The following is a 17,674-nucleotide window of genomic DNA, read 5'->3' as shown; positions in this document are numbered from 1 at the left end:
AGTATTACATTCTATAATCAGTGAGTATTACATTCTATAATCCTATAATTCTATATAGCCATAGATTGAGATAAAACTGAGAGGCATCAGACTGACAAAGACATCAGCCAAAAGACCTGTAAGTCTGGCAGTTTTACTCGCTTCCCTTAATGTTTTACAGGGACTCTATCCAGAATCCCATGGTATAGTGGATAACCACATGTATGATGTGACTCGAAATGCCACGTTCAGCCTCAAAGTGAAGGAGAAGTTCAATTCCAGCTGGTACCAAGGCCAACCTGTAAGTAAACAGACTAATTATTACTGTTTTAAAGCATTTCTGTGATGTCACCCTTTGATCTGTTGATTAATTCTACGAATCTTCTAACTAAAAGTGGCTTTGAAGAGAAGGGGAGTGTGGGGCAGATATATTAATTAACAAACCCACAGTGTGCTACAAACTCACAGCAAACTATTGGAACAATTTACTCTGCTAACTGGCTTTAAATGTATTCACAAATGTAATATATTTTGTTTTAACATACCACATATGCGGGTCTATACACAGTTCCTTACCTTCCCACAGACAGCTATTGTATTTGAAACCTGTCCTTTTATACCTGTAGTTTAACTGATTGCCAGTCAATCAGTGTTCTGTGATAGCTGTGGCATTCTGGGAGATGTAGTTTTTCATTCTTCGTTTAAAAAGCAAGAACTACTTTTGTTTTTGTTTTTTCAGTAACAAAAGAAATTTCATCATCACTTTGTAAACCTCCATCAATCACACGGCCATTAGATTTAAACTCGGCTTTTGCATTTTGTTCTTAGCTTTAAACATTGTTCAAACAAACTTACAGACCACTTACATACTTCTCAAAAACCGATTGCTTGCAATGTCACTCAGTGACTGCGTTCAATGAGCAGAGTGTCCCAGGGCGTTACGTGGCTTTTCCTATTGAACGATGCGCACGCCGCCAGCGCTTCCTAACAGCAGTGAGTCAACCTCTGAGCTGCCTCGCTGGAGGTTCAAAATGGCCGACCTGCATTATCAGTGCGGTGGCTGCAAATTGATTTTTTTTCAAATATGTTTTTTTATGATCAACACGTGTGGCAAGTAATATTTTTTTTTTTCATTTTGGCTTTTTAAAACGGATTTATGATATATTTTTAAAGTGACGATTGTATTAGGAAAGGAAACATGGACTATTTGTAACTTGACAAATATGACTCGCACCTCAACCAAAACCAAAAAAAAGTGTCAGTAACTTTACATTACAAAAATACAGTAGTAGTAATTCCATTTAAAAAAAGTATACAGAAATTGTAAAACTCGCTTAACCCTTTGCGGTCCCTGGTCCGACATTAACATTTTTCCTTTCCGGTCTATTAAAAAGGTGTCGAGTCACAGGTCCCTAGTCGTTTTTTCTCTGGGGAAAAAGTCGAGAAAAGCTTTCAATGTCCAAGAGAAGTCGGGGGGGGGGGGGGGGGAATGGAGGCGGATCCGAGCAATACGCGTAGTCCCTTCACCACAGACATAAACAAACAAGACAGCTGCTTCCGCATCCAGAAAAGAAAATCACTGACATTTTCCAAGCGCATTGAGCTGTTATAGTAATAAAATAATACTTGGATAGCATTATTGAGGAGTTTGGTGATAAATCGAGTGATCAGGAGATGATTTATCAGTATGCACGACTATTTCTTTCCTGCTATTGTGAAACCTACTCGCTCCTAACAGACCATTATATAACTGCTAACAAATGTTACAGAGCACCATGAGAGAGCGCTGTGCTTCTTGAACGCACCCTTCTCCATCTGTAGGTTTGACAAAACGATCAATAACTTTCCTCTCCATTCCTGGTTCACATTCCTTTTGTTTTTTGCATTTTTATTTTTCTAATGTCACATTTTTTATATTCTACATCTAAAACGTAGTTCTCACTACTCTTGTGGCTGTGTAAAGTGGAATTTCTAACTCAAACTCTGAGGAGCTCATGACAACATTGCCACAATGTGAGAGACAAACATTTTAACTGTTTTTACTAAGCGTAACAGAGGAGCGAAAACCAAATCTAATTAACAATCAATTGCATCTTGTTATGGAACAAGTATCAATTGGGAAGAAATGTTTAAGTGGCATAAACAACGTGTTGAATTGGTAAGAAATAATCCACAGTTTCTCGTGCCTAACGGCACTCAAAATTGTGAATTATTTTTACCGATTGAAAACTTTGAGTTGTTTATCCCTTGCATACAGTACCATGTTTATCATGTCAAAATCAAGTGTTTTTAAATAAATAATGAATGGTCAGAGTTACTGCGAGACCATTCTGCGCTGCCTGTCCCCTTAGTGTTCTAGGGTGCTACGAGCAGCAGGATGACATGCTGTCCAGGTGGGCGAACAGGAGCTGGCATTCCTGTCTGAGGACATGGAGTCAGAGCCCACTAACCCCTGCGGTTAAGCTTTCCCTGTTCAATTGCCGCATTGGTACAAGTTCTGGGTCTTGCCATTTGGCCTCTCTAGCTCCCTGTGCCTTTTCGAAGTACATGGAAGCTATCCTGGCCCCATTGAGACTCAAAGGCATCAGAGTACTCAATTATTTGGACGACTGGCTCATTTGTGCCCAGTCTTCAGCAGTAGAGGCTCACCCATCATTTGGGAGAGGTTCGGGAGAGCAGAGAGATCTCTTTTGCCTCCCAGGAATCAACCCACTGTCCCCTCTGGTTCTCCATAATAGTAGGCACAGACCTGCTGGATGTAGATGCCTTGGCACACCAGTGGCCGAGGCAACTGTTAGGCCCTGCTCCCGCTGTGTCTGGAGAAAATCAGGCAGGGCTGGGCCAAGGTGCTCCTAGTAGCCCCTTATTGGCCCAGGAGACTCTAGTTTTAAACCCTGATGCAGCTCCAGAGCGGCCAGCCATGGAGACGGCCCAAACACCATGACCTGGTCATTCAGGCACGAGGGACCTTATGGCATACAGACCCATCAAGCCTGTAGCTCTGAGTCTGGCCCCTGAACAACAGCATTTGAGCTGTCTGGGTCTGTCCAATAGGGTTATTGACACCTGACACCTTACATGGGATAACGGCTTGTCCCATGGCAGTAATACTGCCATTTTTGCAGGACCTGTTTGATTAGGGGAAATCTACCCCCTCTACATTTTAAAGGTCTAGCAGCCATTTGGACTCTGTCTCCCCAGGAGCTCAGCTTCCTGGTGGGGCAGTCTTTTGGCTACTTGTGAAAGACATTGTTCCTCACTGGAGGTTAAACGTGGTGCTCAATGCACTCGAAGCCTCAATTTGAGCCCATGCATTCAACTGAGCTGACATATTTATCGCTCAAGCGACTGCTTGCTATCACCTCCGCAAAGCAGGTGAGCGAGGTGCAGGCATTCCCCATAGTGAAAGTCTGCTAAATTTTTACAGAGTTCAGGAGAAAGGTTACGCTCCGGACCAATTCTGACTTTTGCCGAAGACAATCTCAGCATTCCACCCCACCCCCCAGAAAGCTCACTTCCCATTCCTCCAGGGGCATGACGACTTTGTGGGCAGTGGAAAAATGACGCTGAGGTCTGAGTGCTGTCGTTTTATGCCCTCTGGATTGTATGATACGGTTAATGCATATCGGCTAAATGCATAATTTTGCTTAATTGCATGAAGCTGCACGGTCCGGAAGTCCTTTTGTACATTGCATTTTAATTTGGATAATTGTATTATGCAAACCATGTTCGAGTGTTAAAAAAAAAGTGTTTCAGCAATAGCAGTGACGTAGAGCGCATAGCAATGGTGTGACAGCGGGAAAAGCCGGCAAGAAAGTCACAGAAAATGGCAAAGCCAATCTGTGAAACTCGAGCCTCAGAACACTACGGGCCTTCATGGGGGCAAATGGTTGTCAGTCTTACTTTTCATATCGTGCGTTGCCACAGAATAGTGTTTGTATTGGGTGCATAACGTATTTCAAGTTGGTTTATTTTTCTGAACTTGTACAGTATTTTGGGTTACTCGTAATACAATATATAAAAATAACTTTCCCCATGCAAACAAAATAGTCGCTAGAGTGCATTTTGAGAAGTGAAAGCATGTTTAGCAACACAAAGGTGGTGCAACAGTAGATACAAGTAACCCTCTTTCTATCCAATGAACCGTCAAAGTTTAATTCACAAGTCCTTCAGTTTGAGCGCTTTGCTACATAATGCGGTTCTGTGACTAATTTTATATTCAAATGATGACTTCACTCATTCAATCCAGGCATGCCCTCGAGTGTATTACAATGGTGCCGCAGGAAAAGAAATCCGGGATGCGGAGAGGGACAAGACAGAGGAGTGCGATTTAGCATGCGTTAAAAAAAAAAAAATTATATATATGTGTGTGTGTGTACATTCTGTATTTTTTCTTGGCTTAAATGTGCCTACCTCTCTAGAGAAGCCTTCCACCACATTGACATAAATGGGTGGCCCTCCATTTTGTGAATGTAAAATTGACCTAAAATTAATACATTTGAAATATAATTGCTGGTTTATCGATCTGTTGCACTGGTCGATTTACAGAAGAGAAAGAGAATAAACCTTATTCGCAAAATCTGTAGTTTAGCTCAGGGAGATTCATGTTTATGTTTTTTCCAGATCTGGTTGACTGCAAAGTATCACAATCTGAAGTCAGGAACATTTTTTTGGCCTGGATCAGATGTTGCAATCAATGAGACTTACCCAGATATCTACCAGATGTATAACAGGTGCGTAAAAGATTTTTCTTAAACTTTACGTTGACTAACATGTATAGTTAATTTAACTTGTTGAATTTCAGTTACCCTAAATACATGATGGCACCAGATACAGTGCCCCCCCTTTTATAACGCTGTAGTCAGGAGCCATAGTTAAGAGACCGTGCTGTTTGTGTTCCGCCTTATAATGAGAGTATTAGTGTTAGTGTAATGGCATTATGGGGCAAATGACTGCACCACCTTTTAACCTGTTCGGCAGTAAAGGGCTGCCTAAAGGTGGAGCACTGTATCATTACACATACTGTAGATGCTAAATTGTAAGTTGTACTTTTATTTAAAAAAAACTGTAAACCTATTGTAATATTGAACAGGTGGTTCTTTTAAGTAAATTAATTTATTTAGGAAAGCTGGAGAAAAAAGCTACATTTGTTAAACTGTTTTTGCAGGGGCATACCATTTGAAGAGAGGATTTCCACTCTCCTTAAGTGGTTGAGTTTACCTTCTGAAGAAAGGTAAAACGCTGTGCAGTATTTGTTTAGGCATATCAGTACACTAGGGAGAAAGTGTCAGGGAGTTTATGAACACACCCAGTCAGAAGTGTAGTTTCCATGTGACGAGGAAGGAAATTAACCTCTGTCCTAATTTTCAAAGGAAATAAAGGGGTGAGGTTTTCAAATGAGACATTTACCGTTTTGTCTAGAAAGCAAGCACCAGTAAAACTAAAGAAAAACATTTGGGAAAACTGTACCACAAATCACCTAGAACAAGATTTATGGTGTAAATTAGTTTAAGTTAATGTTAATTATAAACAATAAATTATTTTTTTTTGTGCTTCTCGTATACAATGCATAATTGTAAAGGTTTGTTTTTATTTTGTTTTCTACACTACAAATTCATTTTTTCTAAGTAGATTCCCTTTTATGTTTCTTTTAAGACCTGACATGATCACATTGTACCTTGAAGAACCAGATAGCTCTGGGCATCGCTTTGGACCTGTGAGCAGTGCAGTGAGTTAGTTTACATTCTGGCTGTTTTTTCAGGTTTACTAAAGAATATCAAACCGGTTTAATCCTAACAGCAATCTGGTTTAAAGTTGGATTCGCTTATAATTCCTTTAGATACGGTGGTGGGAAGTGATTACTAAATCGCTAAGTGATAGAAACATGGGCCAAAGGTGTGTGTGTGTGTGTGTGTGTGTGTGTGTATATATATATATATATATATATATATATATATATATATATATATATATATATATATATATAAAAAAATTACTTTACACAAAATCATTGTGAAAATGCAGTACCGGTAGGTATAAACATTGTTGACTAGCCAAAGCATGTTTTTATAAAATTACTAATTTAAATAATTGGTGTTAATATATAATTTTTCATATGGCTGTCTAACTCTAATAGTCAGTGCAAGGGTAAAGACACAAATTTTAATGGTAACATTTGCAGCTTTTGAGAAGGAAAATAATTATTGTTCCTAGCAATTTCTTGCTAGTTTTATATAGAAAATAGTTGTATTTGTTTGAAAATGGACCCTTGCACATGGCTCTAATCTGTCTAGCATGTTTATATTTTGACTTGCTATGTTTTTTATTCACAGGTAATTCAGGCCTTGATTAGAGTAGACAAGATGGTAGCAATGCTAATGGATGGTTTGAAACAGAGGAACTTGCATAACTGTGTAAACCTTGTCCTCTTGTCTGATCATGGTAACTGCTTTTTAAAATTTTAGATAAGAATATTAATACAAACCTTGTGGAAATATTGATTTGATATTTTGCCATATAGTTCAGTAGTTACAATGAACGAACACCACAATTCATATTACAGACTATGCTATTGCGTAATCAGGTACAACCTAGAAGAATGAATATTTATTTTCATATATACCTATTCTTGTTGCTGCATTTCCTGTTTCAGGGTGTATCCCTTCTCTTTCTTGAGCTGGAGTACTATGTATAGCTGAATCTAAACCAGGAGCAGTAATCATTGGTTAGATATGTTGGTCCTGGTGGGGATCCTGTATAATGTATATTCTTGGAGACATCAGGATAGCCCAGCATTACATCATTGCAAGAAAATTGCTGCCACAGTTCTGAAACTGATCATTGACACTGATAACAGTTTACAGTAATCCTGTTTATATAACATCAGCTTAAAATAACCTTCCTAAATATGTAAAAACTAGTTTTAAAACTGAATGCCACATTTAAGCATTTTAAATGATTGTAATTAAATTTCATATCCACTATTCATATAGTTGTAATGCCACTGGTAGAGGGTGTTGTAGTTCATATTGCCCTAAATGAGAAGTGTTTTAGTTGTATACTTCATGGACGCACAGACAGTACAGTAAATGAATGATGTTCTTCTTGATGCAGGAATGGAAGAAGCCAGTTGTAAGAAGGCAGAATATATATCTGAGTACATGGATAATGTGGACAACTTCATAATTGTACCTGGTCCTGCCGCTCGGTTACGACCAAAGAATCTGCCAGAGGACTTTTTTACTTGTATGTGTTTATTTATTCCATATGTTTTTTGTACAGTATTTGATTTCTGACCAAATTTATATCTTATTATTAGAAGTGTAGATTAAGGGGCTCCCGAGTGGCGCATCCAGTAAAGGCGCTCCGTGTGGAGTGCAGGATGCGCCCTACAGCCTGGAGGTCGCCGGTTTGAGTCCAGGGGAGTTCCCGGGGGGCGGCGCACAATTGGCCGAGCGCCGCCCGGGGGGGGTTTGGTTGGTGGGGTGGGGTGGGGTTGGGTTGGGGGGGGGGGCTTAGGTCGGCCAGGGTGTCCTTGGTTCGCCGCGCACTAGTGACCCCTGTAGACTGGCCGGGCGCCTGTGGGCTTGCCTGTAAGCTGCCCAGAGCTGCGTTGTCCTCTGACGTTATAGCTGTGGGTTGGCTGCATTGCGGGCCTGCAGAGTGAAAAGAAGCAGTTGGCTGACGGCACACATTTTGGAGGACAGCGTGTGTTCGTGTTTGTCTTCGCCGCTCCAGAGTCAGCGCAGGGATGGTAGTGGAGAAGGTAAGCATATGGAACTGACTTAGATTATAGTCACTCCAGTACCGGTCCAGTATTTTCTTCCTTTTATTAAGATATGTGGCTGTTCAGCAAAACAAGTGTTGCAATCACTTACAGTATAACACTTTGGGTTTAAGAAACGGTGTCACTGACAGTGTGTGTCATTTTCAATACATTAATGATTGCAGTTTTTGACTTTTTCAGTTGACTATGAAGGCATTGTGAAAAATCTTTCAGTAAGTTTATTTATTAAATTAATTATTTTCTTTATTTGTTATTGGACTGTGGGTGATTTATTTATATTGTTTTGATTTGTTATTTCAGTGCAAAACTCCCGGTCAGAACTTTAAACCTTATATGAAACAACACCTACCAAAGCGTTTTCACTTTGCCCGCAACATCAGAATTGAACCAGTTCATTTCTATATGAATTCTCAGTGGCAGGCAGCACAGTAAGTCAAACTGGAGTTATTATACCTATGATTATGCAAATCTGAGTCGTTTTTTGATTGAAAAAAAAAAAACAAACTTTATGGACTGAATTCACAGAACATTTATTCGCACTAATCTTGGATTCCCTTACCTGCGGTATCTTACTAATGTATGCGAATCCATCCATATAAGTTTAATCTTTTGTTTTCATTCATTTAGTTTTTTACCTTTTAACATTAAGTTAAAATACAGTCAACTCTCATTTTATACGAATTTCAAGGTGCCAGCAAAAAAATTTAGTCTTATCAGTAATTCTGATCAGGAGTTTAAGCAGAATGCTTACTGTTAGTTTGTATTGAAGTTACAGAAACACTAAAATCAAATTTAAATTATAGTACAATAAAAAATATAATACACTGCATATGCAAATATAATACTGTGCATTTTCTTAAATACAATTGTAAGTGAACTCTTAAAGTATACATTGAAATCTGCAAGTCACATTCTGAACACTGGGATTTTTAAACCAGAAAAGCAAGGTGTCCGCAACGTCCGGGTATTGAGCAAATTGGAAACACTGACAACTTGCATCCAGTTTGCTGTTCGTAGGCCTGTATTGTGTCTTGTTTTTTCACAATGTTGACAGTGTTGGCGGGAATGTTGAATTCTGTAGCAGCATCTTTCTATTTCTTGTATGGTAATGCATGCTTTTTTGTGCTGCTTCATAGAAATGGGATTGATGCATGAGCACCATGGCAACTCAAACTGTGTCTATGCATCCTAGGATCTGTAGCACTAAAATACAGTACAGAGGCACTAATACGGGATGCAAGTTAATACATTTCCCAATACCCTTTACACTGCGCTGTTCGAACAAGGTCAATTCCTTGTATTCACATTTTTTTCCAGACGGGGCTTCAAATAATCTGCACAAAAATTATCTGCACAGAAATTTGTGAATTCGTATTCGATTACAGTAATCGACTGCTAAATTTGGGTGGGAGCATGCCAAATTCATAGTGTCAGGAAATTGGTTTAATCAGTGTTTTAATGAGATGTGACTGTATTTTTGGAAATATGTATCTGTATATACCCCCTGTGCTGATACGGGAGGGGCGAAGACAAACACACACTGTCCTCCGAAGCGTGTTCTGTCAACTGCCAGCTTATTTACACACTGCAGGCTCACCATGCAGCCACCTCAGAGCTACAGTGTCGGAGGACAACGCAGCTCTGGGCAGCTTACAGGCAGGCCCGCAGGCGCCCGGCCAGACCACAGGGGTTGCTGGTGCGCGGTGAGCCGAGGACACCTTGGCCGACCTAAGCCCCCCCCCCCCGGGTGGCGCTCGGCCAATTGTGTGTCGCCCCCTGGGAGTTCCCATCCACGGTCGGGAATGGAATAGCCTGGACTCGAACCGGCGACATCCAGGCTATAGGGCGTATCCTGCACTCCATGTGGAGTGCCTTTACCGGATGTGCCACTCGGGAGCACCCTATATATCTATATGTTTACTGGTCTGCCAGTTTTTTTAGAAATTGATAGTAAAGAAATTGGGAAGCAATAGTTAAACAAAGGAAAGGTTTGTGTGTGTATAATGTGGGTTTGGTTGTTACTAGTTTAATCATTTAACCATTAGTCATTGCATGATCACTGCTCTGTACAGGACAGTAAGGTGCTAGCTCAGCAGTTATCTATGCAGCAGGCAATGTGAAAATGAACACAATTCTTCACAGTACAGTAGCTGGTAATGCATAATAACCACACCTGATGAAATCTGCACAAAGCCTTCACATGGCTTATAATGGCTATGTTGGTATGTTTTATCTAATGTATGTGTTCCACCTCATTGCAATATATTTAATAGGTAAATGGCTTCGGTTCTGTGAGGTATTATAATTGTAATTCAACTGTGGACATTTCGGTACCATCAAGAAGCCTTGCCAGCTAAGCAAGGCTTTTGATCATGTAAGAGCACCCTCTTCTGGCATGTGAGAGGAATGCATTTATAGCTGAACGGGTACTTGAGGCAACATTCAACCATGTCATCTGCTACTGGGGACAACTTGAAACTCATTTGAAATCAGTGGAAGATTACCTTTTAAACTGCAGAGAAAAAAAACATGCTGACAGAACAAAAGTCTGCAAATTAATTATATTATAAGGGAAATATTGGAGTAAGATAAATTCATATCAAATGCCAATTCTACAAAAACTTAATATACACAAGCAAAATTTGACGTTTTTGTAACATCCTGTAGTAGATTGGATTGAAGACCACAGATGGAAGTGGTGTCTTCACTAGATTGGAGATTTAGTTTCATGGTGCAGATGGAAACATGGAAAAAGCAAAGATCTGGGACCTATTGATGTTTTCCAAAATTACTAGATTAAGTTAAAGTCAGTGTTTCACCTACATTAAAGAAACACACATACACGCACACACAATGTTTGATACAATTCTTCTGTTTTTTTCTTTCAGGAAGCCAGGCAGCCTGAAATATTGTACAGGGGGGTTCCATGGCTCAGATAACCTCTTCAAAAACATGGAGGCAAGTCTTTAGTGCTTGACTAGATTGCAGACTTCATTTACATACAGCGATAAGAAGTGTTTCAGGGATATTTGACTGATAGTCAGACTTCATTATGTTTGTAGTTTCTGAATAAATATTTCTGTGTCCTCCAATCTATGTTGATTTGAGGCCCTGTACAATGAAGAGGCATTAGCCGAAGTGATGTAGATAGGGCGGGAAAGGAATGTGGTTTGTCATAGCCACTGCCCGTCACAAGAAGTATACAACAGTTAGAAGAAAGAAGCCTGGATAAATTATTAGTAGAAAAATAGTGAGAGCTAGAAGAAAGTATGAAAGTTTTGGTTTAAAGGGAATTCTTTAGAATATTATCACAGCAGTTTTCTGTAGCTGAATGGCAGACAAAAGGGCTGCAGACAAACTTATCTACTACTATTGTATATTTTTTTTGGTATTTTACAAGACAAGCTACGAAACATATGAAAACCATTCCAATGTCCAAATTTGTTTTTGTCTTGTGTTACTTGAGTGAGGCATAAACAATACAGGACTAAGAATTTGTTAGTGAAGTTTGCAAAGATGTATGTTTGCGTTGTGGTGTGAAAATATGCAGTAAAAGTGTAAATTCAAACAATTAAAATGGAAGACAAAGTGTATGTTTTAACTTATTACAATGTCAATGTTACATGCTTGTTGTATATAAAGGACACGTTTTGTCAATAGACATAAATTCGGACCTTGAGAGAAACAGTTTATTTAGAGTTCGATGAAAAAGATAAGTAACTGTGTTGAAGGTAAAATTTATATAACAAGTTACTCTTTAATAGACCAACATAACAAAAAAAGCATTAACACTAGACAGTTGGATATTCTAGAAAATGAAAATTAATCATGTACAGAGAGGTTTTCAACTATTGTAACAAACTCTGGTTTTCCCTTAGACGATTTTTATAGGACATGGACCAGGAATAACATCCAAGAATAAAGTGGAACCATTTGAAAATATTGAAGTCTACAACCTATTGTGTGGTAAGATGAACAGATTTTCTGTTTTATTGTAGCACTTCCATTTACATACTGCTGATCTACCTGCAATGCAGTTTTCAGCCTGCCATTATATGACATACAGAATCTCACTGCCTTTCCCTGTTCCTTGGGAGTCCTGTGATAACACACACAAAAAAAAATCACATAAGGGACCATAGAAATGGCAGCCTGTGGCCTAGACAAATGACAGAAGCAGTACATTACTTTAAAAAAATAAAATAAAATTCAGGACCTTAAAATAGGAAAGCCTGCAAGAGTTTCCTGTGCTAGTTAAAATCTTAAAATCCTTATATGCTCAGAAGACTGTTCCCCTGTCTGGCACTTGATGCTCCCTCTAGTTATCACACAATAACTGTTTACAGTTCTAGCAAGATCTTAACACTGTGTTATTTAACTGTTCTAGATCTGCTGAATATTACACCTGCCCCAAACAATGGAACACATGGAAGTCTGAATCATATTTTGAAGAGACCTGTCTATAGTCCAGTCCATCCTACAGAGGTGTCATCGCCTGACATCTGTTCTGTAACTACTCTGCTGCCGACAGATACACTTGGGTGCCAGTGCAGTTCTCATAGTAAACCAGAGGTATTATCTTATCTCCTTGATACCCTTTCTTGAATTTTTTTTTGATGTATAGATATTTTTAGTTTATCAAATAGCAGGGCCATTGCTATTTGATAATAAACAGCAAATTGAATCCCCTGCTTCACACAGATTTTGTTACGCAATTGGATATACACATCTTGATTTGTTTTTAGGTTATTTCATTTTCTGTGTGTGTGTGTGGTGTGTGGGGTTTTTTTTTTTACTGTTCGCATATTTTCATATCATTATCTATTAATTGTAAACATTTCAGGTAGAAAACATGAACAAACAACTGGAACTTAATGTAGATCAAGGTAAGACATCTCCTAAAAGTATTAATTTCTCTTCAAATCATCAAAAGTATAGGATAGTACTGGGACTTCTAAACAACTATTTTAATTCATCATGACACACCTGGCTTGACAAGTCATTTGTTATCTTTTAAAGTCATTGGTTGCTAAAAAAAAAATGTATTTAAAGAAACATACTTAACTACAGAATAGAATAAGTAAGATGGTGCCCGCTTGTTTCATGATTTGATCATTTTAAAGTTAATTTGGTAAGCTGTGTTTAATTGCATATTTTTTTTTTATTGCGTAACTACTATAGTAAGCACCATGCAGGACTATACAAGTAGGCCATGTGATTGTTTCAATAACGTTTTATTATGTAAAATAAGTCTAAATATTATGTATTGTTGTTCTTTTAAAGTGAACACAGGAAATGATCTTCACATGCCATTTGGAAGACCACGGGTTTTGCAACAAAATGCTAAATACTGCCTTTTATACCATTCTCAATATATAAATGGATACAGTCAGGATTTTCTGATGCCATTATGGAGTGCTTACACTGTGCAAAAATTTGTAAGCTACTATAATTTTACTATCAATTTTATTAAAATGATAATCATATATGCACCTTAAATTCAGTTGGTGTCTTGTTTGTGAAATGCATAGTTATTATTCCTAATAATCATGGTACTGTAATATTATGGATAATCACCATTTAAAGGTGTTTTTTTTTATTTTATATTCCAATTGAATTGTTGCATACTGCTTGGTCACTATATTTTGCCATATTTACTGTGGCAACGGGATATATAGGGTATTTTTTGCTTTCTAATTAAAGACTGGAGTAAATGGGTGCATTTAAGTAACTGAACTGCTCAGAGCAGCGCGGTGAAATAACCCAGTTAACAGTATGCTCAGTCCCGCTCCTCTTGAGCAGCTCAGAGCGGTACAGTGCAGATTTCAACGACGATCAGAAAACGTTTTGCTCCGAGACGCTCAGTTACTTTTGAAAATATACCCCTGTGTTGTGTTTTCCATGGCACTGAAAAAAACCTAGTCACCGTTTATTGTTTTACATGTCTCCTTTTTTTTTTTTTTTTTTTTTTAAAAGGAAAGTGTTAGTTCTTTACAGCCAGAAAGTACTGATTGTTTGCGAGCTGATGTTCGTATACCTGCCAGTCAGAGTCAAAGCTGTCTGAGTTACAAGAAAGATCCGAATCTTACATTTGGATTCTTGCACCCCCCTAGTAAGTACTCTATTAAATACATATGCCTTTACCATGGTTATACTTATTTCTACAAGGGTTAAAACTTGTTATACACCTCAACAGCAAAACAAATGTCAGCAAATCCCTTTGTGCTTTTAAGATTCTCATATTAACTGATTTCAAGAAACATAGTTTATTTTGTATATCTTCAAACTGCTTTTAAATGTACATGTAAAATACATTTCTTTCTCTAGATCTAGGGCCACCCAGCAGAAAGTCTGACTCGCTGATTACTAGCAACACAGTGCCAATGTATACTGCTTTCAAAGGTAACTTTTATTGTCAAACTCAACTAAAAAATAATTTTGACCGAATACATGATCTTACACGAAGAGCAAATAATGAAGGTATTGCATTTCTGTGTTTGTTACTAGTCACTGCTAGCAAAACATTTACATTTTGATCTTAAAAAAACAGCAATTTTAATTAATAATTGAATGTGACTTGGTAGGTCTGATTTTGCTCAATTTGAAAAGCATGTTGACTGTGCGAACTCTACTGCTTTTCTTAATGCAAGTGCCTCCTAGTGGATAAAAGGCAAATTACTCAATGCATGCTTTTAGTTGTGTTAAGGGATAAGTTTTATTATGGGAGGCAGACAGATTTGATGTGCGGAAAAAGGATATTGTATTTGTTCCTGAGCTGTAAATTGCATCCTTTTTTTAAATTTCCTTTTCTTTTGTAGATAGCTGGATACATTTTCACAGTATGCTGCTATTAAAATATGCTAAGGAAAGAAATGGACTCAATGTAATTAGTGGACCAGTATTTGATTACAACTATGATGGACACTTTGATACTTCAGAACAACTTAAACAGTAAGCAGTGTCTTTTTAAAGAAAAAAAAACACAAAAAAATGTTGATAGACAAAATACTGATTTAGAATGAACTCTTACAGAAGCATGTCTACGTGATAACATCAAATTTATTGTTAATCAATGGGTGTAACAAATATTTAGTATGATTTAGACTCTGTACATTTTTGCTTATTAACAATAAAATTGTTCTTCAAATATACCTCAGTAAACATTTTAAATGTGGCTGTGTTGAGTTATTAATTATAATGCCTCTTTAACTGAACACAGTCTGTTCCTTATAAGGAAATTCATGATATTGAAAATTGATTGATTTAAAACATGTTTCACTTATGTTTTTAGGAATATCAGAGACACAAAAATTCTCATCCCAACTCACTATTTTGTGGTGTTGACCAGCTGTACGAATTCTTCCTACCCTCCTGAGGCTTGCAATGGCAGTTTGGATGTTTCCTCATTCATTATACCTCACAGACCTGATAACACAGAGAGCTGTACAGTAAGTACTTTCTTATGCTGTGGGTGGCTGTATTTTGTTAGATTTACTTAGCAGTAAAACTCGGAGAGCTGTCCTGGAATGAACGCATTCAAGTGCTACATTTGGGCACAGCTTTTCTTGAGCATAGAGTACAATTGTGGATGATATAAATGCAGGACTCCAAAAGACATTGCAGGCTTTTACAGAACAATGGTAACTAGTGCACAGTAATAACTTGTAGTTTCTCTGGTTTGTGCCAAGTTGTCCATCTTGTCTAACCTTCCCTCCTCGTCGAGCTTCAGAGATGGACTTTTAAGACCGGGCCCATCCTCGTCCGAGCTTTAAAAAAAAAAATGGGGTAAAATTGTCCAATGAACTGATTTTGCCTCTTGTATTTCCTTCTCAGACTGGTACAGACTTGCAGTGGGTGGAAGAGTGGCTGAAGTTCCATGTGGCCCGTGTACGAGATATAGAGCTGCTAACAGGACTCAGCTTTTACCAGGACAGAAGACAGCCGGTCACAAAGATTTTACAGTTAAAAACATTTTTACAGACTTTTCAGAATGAAGATTAATTTCCAACAGGACATTTTTATACATGGTTTTTAAATGCATTTTTTATTATTCTGCTGCCTGTAATCATGAAATATCATGAGGCCGTTATGTACTGTAGCAGATTCGTTTTTTTACTTCAGTAACCAAAAAAACAATGGCGCGCTGTGGTACTTTTGTCGGGCACAATGAATCGTCTGAAAAAGACGAGGCAGCTCATTCTTGTCTAGCTTTATTTTAGTTGTCTTGTTTTTTGTTATAATTCATCAAATAAATATCTTCTGTGACAGGCATTTGTGCAAAAAAAGGAACATTTTATATTTCAAAGTTTTCATTTAATTTGTATTTATCTGAAATTATGGGGTTCATTTCAATATTAAAGTAAAGCTTTTGTCCTTTAGGCCTCTCCTTATTTTTTACATTAGTATTAACATACATTTTTGTTCTAGTCACTTAACTAAAATCCAATTCATGTGGCAACATGATACAATTATTATATATTCAATAGAATATAGATTTCATTGGATGAAAATTTGGTTTTAAGTCATGGTTTGAGGAACTCTGAGATTCATCAAAAAACTTGTCATTTATTAATATAATTAGAAAATGATTCCGTGCCACCAGTAATTCAAAATGTGCCTGTAAAGAATATCAATAGTGCTCATTTAATCCAGTTACGAATACAGTATTTATAAATTACAAATTTACTTCATACCACACCAGATCATATGGTCACCCATACGGTTTTGGTATTGCTGTATAAATGGACGTTAGTCTGACTGATCTTATACGATGCCAGGGATGCCAAATCAATGGACATTTTAAAGTAAATGCTTTAGGAAAAGCGCACATTTTCTAACCTGGTGCTTCAAAGGACAACAGGGATCAGCTCAAAGCAGTGCCACATGTATCTGTAGAAAAGCTGTCTGACAAATCTTCTCTTTTACTTTTGTATGTTCTAAAATGTTTTAACTTTGTACTTTTTTTTTAATCTGTTTTATTGATCGCTATTATTGTGTGTACATCACTTTGGAATGCTTCACAGCAAATACTTCACTACATTGTTTACTGCAGTGTGTATGTGTGCCTCTACATAGATATTTTGTGAAGATGTATTGTTTTTTTGGGGTTTTTTTTTACAGCCCTTATACAAGTATCACATATGTAACTGTTTGAAAAAGGCAAATATAAGGAGATATGCTAGTTCATTATTGAAAGTAATGAGTGGATTAATGATTACATCTGTTGTGTATTTTTTTTTTACAATAATTGTCGTGGTTGTATGCTGTCCTATTTTTTTTTAAGTTAGCTCGTTACAGACCCTCTGGAAACTCTTCATGCAGTACATGTATTTACGTGAGGTCTACCTTCAGTCCTTCACTAGAGGGCAATATTGCTTACGTGGTTTTGCATTGTTTGTAAAAGCATCTGCTGTGCACTGTTGAAGATTTACAGACAGTATTATAAAAACTTGATTTCTTGTTTAATAACTGAAAAAGATGAACTTCTGAAATTATAAATGATGACTAGGGATTTTAAGGGATTTTTCTTTTGCTAACTCCCAGTTGGCACAGTTTGAAACCCCTGGTGGTCATTACTAAAACCACCTCACTGATTTAAAGGAGGCATTAGTTAATAAAACTGCAAAATAACTTGCTGAGCAGAAACAACCACTGATAATGACAGAAAACTCACAAAACCTGTGATATTAAACAGTTATTGAATATTGAGAAAATGTAGATGGTATATGGCATTCATTTAAAATCATTTTACAAGGTGCATATGGTACATATAATAAATATAAGTGTATTATGACTCTTTTCTAATAAAAGTTGAATTGGTCATTTTATCTGGTGATACATTTTTGTTTATTGCTGGTTTTATAAAAATGTCAAAAATAGAAGTTTACTTTAGTTGAATTATTTGGTGGA

At 37.4% G+C, this 17,674-nt stretch overlaps 1 protein-coding gene across 2 annotated transcripts in view; it reads left to right on the top strand.

The window, feature by feature from the left end:
• The window catches only part of LOC117411044 (ectonucleotide pyrophosphatase/phosphodiesterase family member 1-like), a 55,934-nt gene extending 38,342 nt beyond the window's left edge, over positions 1-17,592 (top strand). For both annotated transcript variants that reach the window (XM_059025226.1, XM_034018071.3), the window contains exons 8-25: positions 161-280; positions 4,603-4,712; positions 5,147-5,212; positions 5,635-5,707; positions 6,312-6,420; positions 7,093-7,224; positions 7,946-7,977; positions 8,066-8,193; positions 10,654-10,723; positions 11,644-11,731; positions 12,153-12,337; positions 12,609-12,651; positions 13,049-13,203; positions 13,742-13,877; positions 14,093-14,167; positions 14,584-14,716; positions 15,057-15,213; positions 15,599-17,592. In XM_059025226.1, coding sequence (XP_058881209.1) covers positions 161-280; positions 4,603-4,712; positions 5,147-5,212; positions 5,635-5,707; positions 6,312-6,420; positions 7,093-7,224; positions 7,946-7,977; positions 8,066-8,193; positions 10,654-10,723; positions 11,644-11,731; positions 12,153-12,337; positions 12,609-12,651; positions 13,049-13,203; positions 13,742-13,877; positions 14,093-14,167; positions 14,584-14,716; positions 15,057-15,213; positions 15,599-15,766 — 1,980 coding nt within the window. In that variant the 3' untranslated portion in view covers positions 15,767-17,592. The remainder of the gene's footprint in view (positions 1-160; positions 281-4,602; positions 4,713-5,146; positions 5,213-5,634; positions 5,708-6,311; positions 6,421-7,092; positions 7,225-7,945; positions 7,978-8,065; positions 8,194-10,653; positions 10,724-11,643; positions 11,732-12,152; positions 12,338-12,608; positions 12,652-13,048; positions 13,204-13,741; positions 13,878-14,092; positions 14,168-14,583; positions 14,717-15,056; positions 15,214-15,598) is intronic.
• The last annotated feature ends 82 nt before the right edge of the window (positions 17,593-17,674 follow it).

The sequence above is a fragment of the Acipenser ruthenus genome, chromosome 6 (assembly GCF_902713425.1).
Source record: "Acipenser ruthenus chromosome 6, fAciRut3.2 maternal haplotype, whole genome shotgun sequence".
Lineage (NCBI taxonomy): Eukaryota > Metazoa > Chordata > Actinopteri > Acipenseriformes > Acipenseridae > Acipenser > Acipenser ruthenus.
This window is presented reverse-complemented; position numbering and strand designations above follow the sequence as displayed.